Source organism: Callorhinus ursinus, unplaced genomic scaffold (genome assembly GCF_003265705.2).
Source record: "Callorhinus ursinus isolate GAN/ISIS: 27379988/994484 unplaced genomic scaffold, GSC_fseal_2.0 scaffold13, whole genome shotgun sequence".
Lineage (NCBI taxonomy): Eukaryota > Metazoa > Chordata > Mammalia > Carnivora > Otariidae > Callorhinus > Callorhinus ursinus.
Window position 1 is genome coordinate 23,915,126 of NW_027397075.1, and position 15,078 is coordinate 23,930,203.

Here is a 15,078-nt window from a genome sequence, read left to right on the forward strand (position 1 = left end):
TTCTGGGTTCTGTATTCTGTTCCATTGATCTATGTGTCTGTTTTTGTGCCAGTACCATACTGTCTTGATGATGACAGCTTTGTAATAGAGCTGGAAGTCTGGAATTGTGATGGCTTCAGCTTTCGTTTTCTTTTTTCAACATTCCTCTTTGGCTACTTGGGGTTCCTTCTGGTTCCAAACAAATTTTAGGATTGTATGTTCCAGCTCCATGAAAAATGTTGATGGTATTTTGATACAGATTGCATCGAATGTTTGACTTTATCCATTCCAACAGGTGTGAGGTGATATCTCATTGTGGTTTTGATTTGCATTTCTCTGATGACTGGTGATGTTGAGCACCTTTTCACGTACCTTTTGGCCATCTGTATGTTTTCTTTGAAAAAAATTTCTATTCGGATCTTCTGCCCATTTTTTAGTTTTCAATTTTTATTTTTATTTTTGCTTTCGAGTAGCATGAGTTATACACACACACACACACACATATTTGGATATTAGCCCCTTATCAGATGTATGATTTGCAAATATTTTCTCCCATTCAGTAGGTGGCCTTTTCATTTTGCTGATGGTTTCTTTTGCTACACAGAAGCTTTTTAGTTTGGTGTAGTCTCACTTGTTTACTTTTGCCTTTGTTGTTTTTGCTTTTGGTGTCAGATTTAAGACATCACAGCCAAGATCAATGTCAAGGATCTTCCCACTTATATTTTACACTAGGAGTTTTATAGCTTTAGTTCTTACATTCAAGTCTTTAATCCATTTTGAGTTAATTTTTGTGTATGGTGTGAGATAGGGGTCCAGTTTCTTTTTGCATGTGGCTAACCAGTTTTCCCAACACCATTTATTGAAGACAGTGTCCTTTCCCTATAGTGTATTCTTGGCTTCTTTGTCATAATTAATTGATTGTGTATGTGTGAGTTTATTTCTGGGCTTACTATTCTGTTCCATTGATCTATGTGTCTGTTTTTAGACCTATGCCATACCATTTTGATTACAATAGCTTTGCAATACAGTTTGAAATCAGACAGCATAATGCCTCCAGCTTTGTTACTCTTTCTCAAGACTGCTTTGCCTATGTGGGGCTGTTTGTGGTTCTATTCAAATTTTAGAATTGTTTGTTCTATTTCTGTGAAAAAATACCCTTGGAATTTTGATAGGGATTGAGTTGAACCTGTGCATTGCTTTGGGTAGTATGGACATTGTGACAATATTAATTCCTCCAATCCATAATCATGGAATGTCTTTTCATTTCTATGTATTTTCTTCAATTTCTTTCATTTATCTCTTACAGTAGTCAGTCTTTCATCTCCTTGGTGAAATTTATTCATAGCTATTGTATTGTTTTTGATGCAATTGTAAATGAGATTATTTTCTTAATTTCTCTTTCCAATAGTTCATTATTATTGTGTAGAAACACAACTAATTTTTGTATATTTGTATATATTTTGTATATTTGTATATTTGATTTTGTGTCCTACAGTTTATTGAATTAATTTATTAGTTTTAACAGCTTTTTTTGGAGTCTTTAGTACTTTCTCTATATAATATCATGTCATCTGGAAATAGTGACAGTTTTACTTCTTTCTCTCCAATTTGAATACCTTTTATTTCTTTTTCTTCTTACTTGCTCTGGCTAGGACTTCAAATACTATGTCAAATAAAAGTGGTAAAAGTGGACATTTTTGTCGTGTTCCTGATCCTAAAGGAAAAGCTTTTAGCTTTTAATGAGTGTGGTGTTAGCTATGGGTTTGCCGTATTCCTTATGGCTTCAATTTGCATTTCTTTAATGACATATGATGCAGAACATCTTTTCATGTGCTTATTGCCATTTCTATACTTTCTTTGGTGAGGTGTCTCTTTAGATCTTTTGACCTGTTTTTAAAATTAGGTTGTTTGTTTTCTTATTGTTGAGTTTTAAGAGTTCTTGGTATATTTTGGATAAGAGTCCTTTATCAGATATGCCTTTTGCAAATATTTTCCCCCAGTCTGTGGCTTTTGTTGTTGTTGTTTTCTTGACAATATCTTTGGCAGAGCATAAGTTTTTAATTTTAATGAAGTCCAGCTTATTAACCATTCCTTTCATGGATTATGCCTTTGGTGTTATATCTATAAAGTCATTGCCAAACCCAAGATTATTTAGATTTTATTCTAGAAGTTTTATAGTTTTGTGTTTTATATTTACATCTATGATCCATTTTGAGTTGTGTGTGTATGAAAAATATAAGATATGTGTCTTGATTTAGAGTTTTTATCATGAATAGATAATTTTATCAAGTACTTTTAGGCATCTATTGATGTGATCATGTGATTTTTCTTCTTAACCTGTTGATATGATGGATTACTTTAAATGATTTTCAAATATTGAAGCAGCTTTGCATACCTGGTCATGGTGTATACTTCCTTTTGTGTCTAATTAAATTCAGTTTACTATTATTTTGTTGAGGATTTTTGCATCTATACTCAAAAGAGACATTGGTCTGTAGTTTTCTTTGTTTGTAGTGCCTTTGTCTGGTTTGGTATTAGGGTGATATTGGCCTCATTGAATGGGTAAGGAAGTTTTCCTCTGCTTCTGTCATCTGGAGGAGACTGTAGAGAATTGGTATAATTTCTTCCTTAAGTGTATGGTAGAATTTACCATTAAATCCAACTGGGCCTGATGCTTTTTGTTTTAGAAGGTTATTATTAACTCAAGTTCATTAACAAATATAGGCCTATTCAGATTGTCTATCTTCTTGTGTGAGTTTTGGCAGATTATATCTTTCAGGGAATTGGTTCATTGTATCTAGATTGTCAAATTTGTGGGTATAAGAACACCTGGGTGGCTCAGGTGGTTAAGTGTCTGACTCTTGATCTCAGCTCGGGTCTTGATCTCAGGGTTGTGAGTTCAAGTCCCGTGTTGGGCTCCACACTGGGCATGGAACCTACTTAAAGAAAAGAGAAAAAAAAGTAAGAGGAGAAAATAAATCATATGTTTAAAAAATTTGTGGGCATAGAGTTGCTCATAATATTCCTTTACCTTTTTAATGTCTATAGGATCTGTAGTGATGTTACTTTCTTTATTTTTGATAGCAATTTGTGTCTTCTCTTTTTTCCTTAGCCTGGCTAGAGTTTTATCAATTTTATTGATTTTTTCAAAGAAACAACTTTTGGTTTTATTGATTTTCTCTATTGACTTCCTTTTTTAATTTTATTGATTTCTGTTGTAATTTTTATTATTTTTTCTCTGCTTACTTTAGACAATTTCTATTTTTCTCTAGTTCCCAAACGTGGAAGCTTAGATTATTGATTTTAGATCTTTCTTCTTTTCTTTTTTTTTAAGATTTTTTTTTTTTAATTTGAGAGAGAGAGCAATCTTGTCCAAGTGTGGGGGGAGGAGGAGCAGAGGGAGAGCTGAGCAGGGAGCCCAAGGCAGGGCTTGATCCCAGGACGCTGGGATCATGACCTGAGCCGAAAGCAGATGCTTAACCAACTGAGCCACCCAGGAGCCCCAGATCTTTCTTCTTTTTCTATATATGTAGCCAATGCTATAAATTTCTCTATAAGTGCTGTTATATATTCCTTGGTCACATATATACCTATGTATCTCAACACATTGTTGCCATTATTTTGAACACACTGTTATCTGTTAGATCAATTAAGAGTAACAAAATAAATGTTTTTATTTTGCCTTCACTTATTCCTTCTGTAATGCTCTTCCTTTCTTTATGTGGATCTGAGTTTCCTAGCTACATTATTTTTCTTCTCTCTGAAGAATTTTAATATTTCTTGGAAGGCAGGTCCACTGGCAACAAATTCACTCAATTTTTGTTCATCCAAAAAAGTCTTTATCCTTCAGTTTGAAAGGATAATTTTGCAGAAAACAAGAATTCTGTTTTGGCATATTTTTTCTCACACCACTTTAAACATTTCACTTTTGTCTTGCTTGCCTGGTTTCTGAGGAGAAGTTGGATATTATTTTTATCTTTCCTCTTCTAAGGGTGAGGTGCTTTTTCCCCCTCTGATTTCTGTCAAGATTTTTTCTTCATCTTTAATCTTCTACAGTTTGAATATGATATGTTTAAGTGTAATTTTTTTTTTTTATTTATCCTGCGTGATGTTCTCTGAGCTTAGTAGATATATGGTTTGGTATCTGACATTAATTTGGGGGAAATTCTCAGTAATTATTGCTTCAAATATTTCTTCTTTTCCTTTTTCTCTTTATTCTCCTGGAATTCCCATTATGCATATAACTCTTGTAGTTGTTCCACAGTTTTTGGATATTCTGTTCCATTTTCTTTTTCCAGTCTTCTTTCTCTTTTTTTTTTTCTTCCATTTTTGAAGTGTCTATGGACATATTCTGAAGTTCTGAGATTCTTTCCACAACCATGTCAGTCTACTTTTGATCCAATCAAGGCATTCTTTATTTCTTTTTTTTATCTCTAACATTTCTTTTTGATTCTTTATTAAAATTTTTATCTCTCTGTTTACATTACCTATCTTTTTTTGCACGGTGTCTACTTTATCCATTAGAGCCCTTACCATATTACTCATAGTTATTTTACCTTCCTGGTCTGCGGATTCCAATATCCCTGCTATATCTGAGTTTAGTTTGATGCTTGCTCTATCTCTTCTAACTGTTTTTGCTTTTTGGTATGACTTGTAGTTTTTTCTTGATGGTAGAACATAATATATTGTGTAAAAGGAACTGCTGCAAATTGGCCTTTCGTAATGAGGTGATAAAGTGGGTGGGGTGAAAGGGAAGTGGCCCACAGTCCTTTGATTAGATTTCAGTCTTTTAGTGAGCCTGTGCCCCTGAACTGTGAACTTCACAAGTGTTCTGCAGCCTCCCTTCCCCTTAGGTGGGTCAGGATGGCTAGAGTGAGCTGGAGTTAGGTATTTCCCTTCTCTTATGTGGAAAGCTTGAGTAATCTAGAGTTGGATATTTCCTTTCTCCCAGGGCATTTAGTCTGTCTTAAAACCCCAATAGTTTAGGCTGTGGTAAGATAGTTTTGCTTGAGGACAGACTTTTGTAAGAACAGAATGTTTTGGTATGTTTGAATGTGGTGCATTTTCCTATTCCCCTGTCAGAAGCAGGAGAGGATTTTCCAATATTCACCATGAGAAACTGGTTGAGCTCCTGTAAGTAAAATTCATAAAAGTATGGGGACCCCTCTAACTGTGTCCCTGGAGTTTTTAACTCTCAGACGTTTTTATGTTGAGCCCCCAGCAATTTGTCGATCACAGTTTAGGTTTTCCTATCACAGTATTTTGGTTTCCCAGAGGTATCTGCTTGTGGATTTCTGCTCTGGTAAGTTGTGATTCTTAGTATATGCCTGTCTGTCTCTCCAAATTTGAGGGCAGCAGTTTGATCTGTGACTTCGCTTCTTTGATGGATATAAGAAGAGTTGTTGATTTTTTAGTTTGTTTAGTCTTTTTCACCTGTTGTTAGGGCTGAGTGATGACTTCCAAACTCCACATGCTAGACTGGAAACTAGAAGTCCCTATGCATTTTTTAACATAATTTTGTTGAGGTGTAACTTATATAACATAAAATTAACTCATTTGTAAGTGTACAATTCAATTATTTTTAGTAAATTTATACAGCTGCATAACAATCACCACAATAAGTTTTGAAGCATTTTCAATATCCTAAAAAGTTCCCTTGTGCTCACTTCAGATCCCTGCTCTCACCACCACCTCTTGGCTGGCATCCACTGATCTACTGTCTATCTCTATAAATTTGCCTTTTCTTGACATTTAATTAAATGGGATCATTCAATGTACAGTCTTTTGTGTCTGGCTTTTGTCGCTTAACATAATGTTTTGAGGTCTATCCATGTTATAGCATATAACAATGCATTTTTAAAACTGAAAATTAAAATATAGCATCTGTTTTATAGTTACCATATATTAATATAATTATTAACACATAAGTACTATATAGTTATGGTTATATTATATAATTATTATACATTAATACTTATTAATAAATATTTAACCCGATAAAAAATAAGACTACATACTCTTCAAATTAATTTCATGTCTATAAGAAAGCCATTTCATGTATTTATTACACATGGAACATGATGTTTGTGCTACAGACATTCACAGGCTAGCCAACTGACCTGTAAGAATGATTTTCAAAGTATAGAGTTTTACCCACAGAACTATATTTGGAAAATATAGTTGTAGATACACTTGCATTGATTTATTCCAATAGATTGTGACAATAAACAACAGATGTGCCATATTACTGCTAGGAGGACGCATTATATTCAGATTTGCGTGAATAACTTCAATTTCCTCCTAAAAATCTAATTCATCATGTCAAATAAATGGAATTGTTAACATCTGAAATTTCTAAAAACTAGTCTGAAATTTCCAAGGCTGTCATGGCTTATTAGTTGTAAAAAGTCTGAAAGTCACAGAATGTTCATGTACACAAACTATTGTACTTACAAATTATCCTCAAGTCTCTTCAAGGATTCCAAAACCAATGAATGAACACTGTCTAAGGAGCAGGATCCAAAGCAACTTAGGGCTGTAATATATCTAATTTTCATAACCCAGTCATTATGAAGCTTCCTTTTAACACTGGAAATTAAAAGAAAAACGGGAGGGGTTATGTTAGATACACACAAGCTTGCATGTGTAATACCATCCTATGCATTATACCACTTTTAACTGTTTAACTATTTATCATCTAGCATATTTAAAATGTAAAAATAAAAATTTATTTATCAAATCAAATATTGAGCTGTAGATTCAGAATTAAAGAAATAATCTAGAAGAATCCCTGTCTAATTGGAGCACTGTTATCCTTACTTTACTGAAAAATTCTGGTCATCCAAAAGGACTGTGTTTCATATTGTTTTAGATGAGTCAATTCATTTTCATATTTTCCATGAATACTTTCAGAACTAGAAACCTGGGAAATTTGTAGTCCCAGGTCACTGGTGAAGCCGAGGCTGGGACAGTTGTTGTATTTCTTGCCAAAGGCTTGCTCATCAGTTCACAGGACATTTCAGTGAGATGTTTAGCATTAGGGGCCAAAACTTTTATGATAAAATTCTTGTCTTAACCTGGAAGAAGTTATCTTCATATTATCATATTTACTCATATTTTACAGTTATTTGTTTCTTCATTCACAAACACTTATTGAGCACACATTGTATCCCATGTAAAATGACATAGGATGACTAAGGTAAAATTCTTGTTCCCAAGTTCCTTAGATTCTAGTTAAGGAATAGAGGTGTTTATAACCCAAGGCAGGAATGTTCGACAATATGGGATTAAACAGAGTAGAGAGATTTCTTTTTCCATGCCAGACTGTGTTTAATTTTGGACTCTGGGTGCTGGCTATTTCTTTCTTTAATTTGTACAACATTTTACAGACCAGTATTTCCTACCCACACCCATTTAATATGAATGAATTATGTGAATATCAACTGCAGGAAAACATTAATGATGCTCCAGACTTTAATTACCCCTTTGGCCTTAATACTTCTGTTAGGTTTGAGAATCTGTTGGTGTAAGAACATACCTCAACACTTAGCGCATCCATCGACTTTAGCCTTGAACACTTTAAATCATGTACATGATGATCATCTACATGATTAAATCATCCACATGTAAATAATGACCCAAAAGAACCAGTGCAAATTAGCATTCATTTAACTGTACCCAAATTCCTCAAATTCCTAAGATCCCCAGTCTCATTTCAAACATATCCAGCTAATAGAAACAGGGATGGAAAAGAGGCCATGGAATTTTCTGAGGGGTGACACAAATCTTAGAAAGAAAATTCATGTCTCAGCTTCTATTCCAAGGGCCTATCATAACTGGAATGAAGTGCTTGATATTGTATGCTAGATACATAGAAAAATTAAATTCTTTACTTAATATTATATCATGAACATTTTTCATGTTATTAAATGTATTTCAAAAACATTATTAAATGGGAGTGCATGGCATTCCCTAATATGGTTATACTATGATTTACTGAATGCCTTTGGTACTTTAAAGCTTTTTTTTTTTTAATTTTTTGACAGAGAGAGAGAGAGAGAGAGAGCACAAGCAGAGGGAGTGGCAGGCAGAGGGAGAAGCAGGCTCTCCACTGAGCTGAGAGCCCAATGCAGGACTTGATCCCAGGACCCTGGGATCATGACCGGAGCTGAAGGCAGATGCTTAACTGACTGAGACACCCAGATCCCCCCGCCCTTGGTACTTTAAATATCTAACAAAAAAGTTGTCTGACAAAAAATATATTTTATATATAAATGTATTATGTTTATATGGACATATTTACAAAATATGTAAACATATTTGTAGAAACTACCTGAATTATTTATTTAAATGATTAATCATTTAAATTAATCATTCCTCCATTGTTGGACACTAGAGACTTTATTATGAGAAATAATGCTGTGATAACCATACTCATATTTTTAAGCACATGGGGATCCTGGGTCCCAATGTAGAAAGGTTTATTAAGACACTTGATGCATCTCCCAGACTGCTCTCCTGAAAGGGATGGAACTCATACTTCCACCACTGATAGTCTGTGAGAATGCCCATTTGCAGAATCTACCCTATTTTCTTTCTTTTTTTTTTAAAGATTTTATTTATTTATTTGACAGAGAGAGACACAGCGAGAGAAGGAACACAAACAGGGGGAGTGGGGGAGGGAGAAGCAGGCTTCTCGCGGAGCTGAGAGCCCGACGTGGGGCTCGATCCTGGGAACCCAGGATCATGACCTGAGCCGAAGGCAGATCCTTAATGACTGAGCCACCCAGGCGCCCCAAATCTACCCCATTTTCAATACCTTCCACTGTTAGAAATGGGAAATTGTATCGGATTTTAAGTTGTACTTCTTTGATTAAGAGGAATTATTTAACACAAAATTTGTTTCTCTGCTAATAAAAGTAATATATAATTACCATAAAAACTTCAAAGACAGTACAATTATAAAGACAATAAAAATCACCTATAATCTCATCATTTGGAGATAATTGTTAGCATTTTCGCCTGATGATCACTTTGAAATGTTTATTGACTATTTGTACTATGGGTGCCTGTGCATGAATTATCTGTTCAGTCTTTGCCCATTTTTCTTGGGGAATTATTATTTTTTAATTGAACTGCCAAAACTATTAGAGAGTATTAGTCCATTGTTTGTCATATTTACTATAAGTATTTATCCCAGTTTGTTATTTACTTTTATTTTTTAAGATTTATTTATTTTAGAGAGAGAGTGTGAGTGGGGGGAGGGGCAGAAGGAGAGAGAAAACCTCAGGCTGACTCATGCTGAGCACATAGCCTTACGTGGGGCTCCATACCAGGACCGTGAGATCATCACCTGAGCCTAAATTAAGAGTCAGATGCTTAACTAACTGAGCCACCCAGGCACCCCTCCAGTTTGTTATTTACTTGCAAAATGTTATCTTTTCATGTACAGAAGTTTTGCTTTTGTCATATCTACCCAATTTTTTCTTTGAATTCTGCATTCATTGTTCGTATGTTGAGGATCTGCTTCCATATTCAAGTGCTAGTAAATAGTCATATATGTGTTTTATAGTTTTTAAAATTTTTTTCATTTAATTGCCCAGTTTAATTCATTCAAGTACCTATAGATTTTAATTGTTGATAGCACTTACAATTGGAATTTCAATGGCTAATTTTCCTATCTCTCTTCCCAATTACACTGGAAGTTCCTTGAGGTAAGAAGTGTTTCTTGTTCGACTTTGTATTTCAGATCTCTACCATGGGGTGTGGTACATTGTGTTCATTATATAAATACTTGAACACTGTCTATACTAGAAAAATGGAACTGCCCATGTAATACCCTTACCTTTTAAAGTTCTTTGAGTCTAAGACTTGGCTTTGTAGTTTTTTTTTGGATTTTGCCTGCTTTAGTCCAAAGTCATCACTATTTATGGTGAATTTGTTCACAAAACCACCATCATCCCCCAAGAGGATGTCATCTCTGCAGAGCTGGTCGGGCAGAGACACTACACACACACAAAGGAGGCAGTGATCCATAGGCTTTATGACAAAATAGTTTTCCTACAAACAGAAGAATGCTTTTAATAAGTTATTACATTGCTCTAAATATCCAATGTTAAATATTGCCCTATTATTGGATAAAAGTTTTACTTTCTGATATTTTTAATTTTAGATATTCCCACCATGTGAAAGAAACTTGAAAAAAAAAAGTTAACCAAGTAAAACTTAATGTCCCTGTGAGCCCAATATTGTGTTTTTGGGTGCTTTGTGGGGAAAAAGGTGAGGTACTCTGGTTCAGAACATTAATGAGATTTTCTGTTTGGTTGCTATGAATGTCCCTCTCTTGGATTTGTAAGGCAATATTAATGGGAAGGATAAAAAGGTTCAGGTGTTATAAGACCATTGACATAAAACTGTATGGGAAACAGGAAAATCAAGTATTAACACCCCAATTATGTCTCAAGAAGTTATCAGGAAAAACATATCCTAAAATCCAAGTTTATCCAGAAATATTCAGCAAGCATTTGTCAAGCTGACCCTGGGCTATTGGGCTGGGTTCACTAAGCTATATAGCCAGGGCTCTCCCAGAATTGAGTCTCTACCTAAGATAGAAGAAAAAGATATTTAAATTTTGATTTGTTTTGTTTCCTCTAGAATGAGTGAGATTTGAACATATGTAGAGCTTCATTCAGTCATTCAACAAATAATTATTGAGTACCTATGGTGTGCCAAGAACTATTCTAGGCATGAGCCATACGGTGATGAACAAGACAAGTTTCTGACTTTGTGGAACTACCGGTCTAGTGCAGGATACAAGTATTAAAAAAAAAAGCAGATTATTTCAGATCATGGGAAATGCACTGAGGAAATAAACAAGGGTGCTATGATAAAGAGTGACCGGAGAAGCCCCTGTAGGTCCCATGGTCTGGGAAGGTGACCTTTGATTCGGCACAGGAACTGGTCCAGAGAAAGATTCAGAGGCAGTTGAAAGAAGGAGCCCAGAAAGAGATGAATGTTGAAAAGATAAAAAGGGAAGAGCCTTGTCCTGCACGAGGCAGAAAGGAATGGCAGTGATGGATGCAAGGATATTTTGCCTCCAGAGGGAGAAAGGAAGAAAGGAAGTAGGGTGTCCTCAATGAAGCTGTAGGCAGCAGAGCTGGAATTTGGAAGAGGACAAGCCTCATAGACTCAAATTTCTCAGGAAAATAGGGGCAAGTCTATCTTGGCTGAGAGGGAGAGAGCCTGAGGACAGTAATGGCCTTTTGGAATATTGCCAGGGATGGGAAAGCAGCTTGGCAAGGACAAGAAAGAAGTTGACGGAAGCCAAGGAATCCTCAGATGAGTCTGCGGACCCTGAATTTGTAGTGATGCTGAAGAGCGGTGGCTTTGTGTTTCCTCCAGGAAGGCTGAGCCCCCGTGAAGGCACAGAGACAGGCTGTCACATCTCACCAGGACTAGAGTTTCAAAGGATTTAAGAGAATGGAAGGTGGGGATGGCTTCAGGCCAGATGGTCTGCCCAGGCAATGCAGGCAGGAAAGCAAAGAGAGGAGAGGAAGGGAACGGAGAGTGGACGATGATGCTCTCAAAGGACTGGAGGCTTCTATGGGGCTGAAAATGCAAGAGTGAAAGCTGGAGAGAGCTGGACAGAGAAGAGGCTGCAATCAAACTGCAGACCGTGAGACAGTAACACATCACATAATAAAGGACATGAGGCAACAATGCGCATTCTTTAAAGTCATCCTGGCATCACTGGCTCGTTATAGCAATGGACAGAGGAATGAGAAGTTTGGTTTTTCACTGAGCCCTAGGGACAAGTAGGGCCCAGAGGAAGGCTAATTATTTCTGAATCCTCCTTATCCTTCAGAGTCAGCCCACTTCCTGAGGGCATTTTTTTACAATCTTGCCTCTCCCTGAACTCCTATTGCCCTTGTTTTTTTGTTTTGTTTTTTTTTTTACTGTAAAATTTGCTGTACCATTATATTATATATTATGTTTTTTCATGAGATCTTTCAAGACTGAGTTTTCTTTGAGTGCAGGGAACATGTTCATTACTTCTATATGCCTGCAAATAATCAACAAATATTGTAAATTACTTAAGTGGTAACATCTGAGCCACTGAAGGAATAACATTGGCATCTGCCCCATTAGATATTTTGCTAGAATTAGTCATTTGATTTTTAGTAATTTTCTTACCAAATGAAGCTGAACTGAAGAGAAAGGCTTTGAACTTGATAACATGAGCATAATCAAAAAGCTAATACTAGGATTCAGAGAAGGGTATGAAAGAAGGAAAGAATTATCTTCTTTCTCTCTCAAAAACAAAACAAGTATCACCAAATCAAATATGCACCAAATGGAAAGAATGTTCCTTTTTAATTAGCCTCACAGAAAATTAATGATGAACTCTATTAGTTAAACCCCCTCATTTTATATATGAGGAGCTGACATTCAGTAGTTAAACCCCCTCATTTTATATATGAGGAGCTGACATTCAGTAGAGGAAGTGGATTGCTCAAATCCTACCAGGATGGAAAAGACAACCTTAGTACTTGGAGCATTTTTGTTGGCACAGTACCTGGCCACTGCCTTGAGCTTTATAATCCCAGACAATGATGGTCCTTTCTGAAGTGGCAACGATTCTTTTCAGCTGTGAGAGGTAGTCACATCCTGTGATCCAGGAGGTGTCCTGAGGGAAAAATACAGAATTGGGAGAGGGGGGCGTAATATGTTTTGGTCAGTCCCATGGTGATGGTTACTAAAGAGTAGGTTAGTTACATGAAAAGCCCCACTTTGCCCTCCTCCTTGCAGGGGAGCCTTGCAATGTCTCTTCTTTGAGGTCTGGAGGAGAGGCTCTCATCTTTTGCCCCTTGACTCTCACCTTGAGTTTCTCAGCACCACCAGCTGGAAAATGATGAGCTCATGCCTGTTGCAGCTCCCTGGAGGCACAGAGTCAACAGCAGAGCAGGTGTCTTTGTGCACTCCTCACTTTCCCAAGAACACCTCTTCCCGGGGACGTGGGGAGGCTGGATTAAGCCAGTTCTCTGGCCCTGTCCCCATGCATAAAATTTTTAGCTAGAAAAACCTTAGTGCTCATCTGGTCAATAACCAAGTTGAGCCTGATGAGTTTGTCTTGCATTGCCTAACGTCATCAAGTTGGCATGGGTAGGATCTGCCATGTCAATGGCACACGACGAGCAAGAACAACAGTTCCCATGTAGGAGTGCCCACCATGTCAGACACTCCTGCTGCATGCATTTCAGACCTACGTTAGGAATTCTAATGTTTGTTTCAGCCTTAGAAGCAAAGGCTTAGAGGCTCAGAGAGAAGGCAGACTCGTCTGCCGGTGGTCTGGTGCCCTCCTGTGTAGTTCAGTGCATGTCAGCAGGGTGAGAAGGCAAGCATGTCCCCATCTCTCACAAAGCCATGGTGGGACTCTGAAAGCAACTCATCATAGCTTTGCAGCTGCTGCAACTTCGCGTCTCCAATTAGCAATATGGATTCAATAAAATCGGACTCAAATATTTTATGCAAATTTCAAGTTTACAATACAATGTTTTCAAATTATTTCTCTTGGCCCTTGTTCTCATCACTTGGATTGTGTCCGTTTTTTTCATTCCTCACTAGGGGGCGCTGAGGAAAACTTTGGCGAGACTTAATTACTTCCAGGGAGTAATGTCTCCAGGAGAGTCTCTGAAATAAATTTAACTTCAGCAAGCAAGGTGAGGGTCTTCTGCTGTTGCTCAAGGTTTAGTTTTGATCCTAGTCAGTAGACTTATAATATGAAAACATCTTATTCTTAGAGCCTATTGGACACTGCATTGAGACTGTGATTAGTTATGGAGGAACCATCACCACAGTCCCAAATCGGACTTCATTTGGAGTTTATAAAACGTACTTACCGTGACGTTGGTGCTGGTCTGGACTCTCATCTATAAACAAAGGAGGAGAATAATGAAAGCTAGTTGGCACTATAATTAAAATTGCGAATGTTGGCTCTAAAACAGCACATTATCTCCACGGTTTAATCTCACTTATCATTTCTTTTTCTTTTTCTTTTTCTTTTTTAAGATTTTATTTATTTATTTGGGGCACCTGGGTGGCTCAGTCATTAGGCGTCTGCCTTCAGCTCAGGTCATGATCTCAGGTTCCTGGGATCCAGCCCCACATCAGGCTCCTTGCTCAGTGGGGAGTCTGCTTCTCCCTCTCCCACTCCTCCTGCTTGTGTTCCAGCTCTCGATTTTTATTTATTTATTTGACAGAGAGAGCGAGAGATAGCGAGAGAGGGAACCCAAGCAGGGGGAGTGGGAGAGGGAGAAGCAGGCTTCTCGCTGAGCAGGGAGCCGGATGCGGGGCTTGATCCCCATGCGGGGCTTAATCACGATGTGGGGCTTGATCCCAGGACCCTGGGATCATGACCTGAGCAGAAGGCAGACACTTAAGGACTGAGCCACCCAGGCGCCCCTCACTCCTCATTTCTACCTTCTATGAGTTTCCTCGGTTCTCATTTACCTCAAAAACCTGGCTCTGTGTTCACCGCTCACTTTGGACATGGTTGGTTGGTGCTTCTGTGGCTTGTCTTTAAGCCTGATGACTGTGCTCTTAGAGTCTTATACTGTACGAATGATTTTTCCCTGTTTGCAAACTGCTTCCCCTTCTTTAGTTATTCAGAACAACATAGGATATCAAAAATTGGGAATGCAAAATAATACAGCAATGGCAAGAGTAGTCCAAGATGCTAACTAGGTCAATATGAATACAGCTTGATGTGGGGGGAAAAATACTGTTTCATTTGAAAGTTATCTCTCAGGTTCCTGAGAGAGGTAAGGACACTATCCAGTGGGCTTCCTCTTTTACTCTTTTATTCATTTATTGCATGAATCTCATGCCAGGGTGGTGTGCTGGTTGAGAATCATAGATTTATTCCATGCAGAGCTGTAATGTACCTGAGCAGCCTCTTCTCCCCTTAGGGCATGCTAATTGCTTCCAAGGTCAAGGTCAGGATTTGAAGTCTATTAATGACCTAGTTTCTTTTGCATGGTCATGTGGTCTTGGGAAAAGTACAGAAAATGGCTGCCCAGAAGGCATAGATTATGTGAAAGG

At 37.3% G+C, this 15,078-nt stretch overlaps 1 protein-coding gene across 6 annotated transcripts in view; it reads right to left on the reverse strand.

The window, feature by feature from the left end:
- The window catches only part of WDR64 (WD repeat domain 64), a 146,073-nt gene that overhangs the window by 106,495 nt on the left and 24,500 nt on the right, over window positions 1-15,078 (reverse strand). For all 6 annotated transcript variants that reach the window (XR_012380520.1, XM_073899919.1, XM_073899918.1 and 3 more), the window contains 4 exons: window positions 13,878-13,907; window positions 12,554-12,664; window positions 9,824-10,038; window positions 6,433-6,567 (listed from right to left, as the gene is read on the reverse strand). Coding sequence is in view for 5 of the 6 variants with exons in the window: in XM_073899919.1 (XP_073756020.1) it covers window positions 6,433-6,567; window positions 9,824-10,038; window positions 12,554-12,664; window positions 13,878-13,907 (491 nt within the window). In the remaining variant the exon portion in view is untranslated. The remainder of the gene's footprint in view (window positions 1-6,432; window positions 6,568-9,823; window positions 10,039-12,553; window positions 12,665-13,877; window positions 13,908-15,078) is intronic.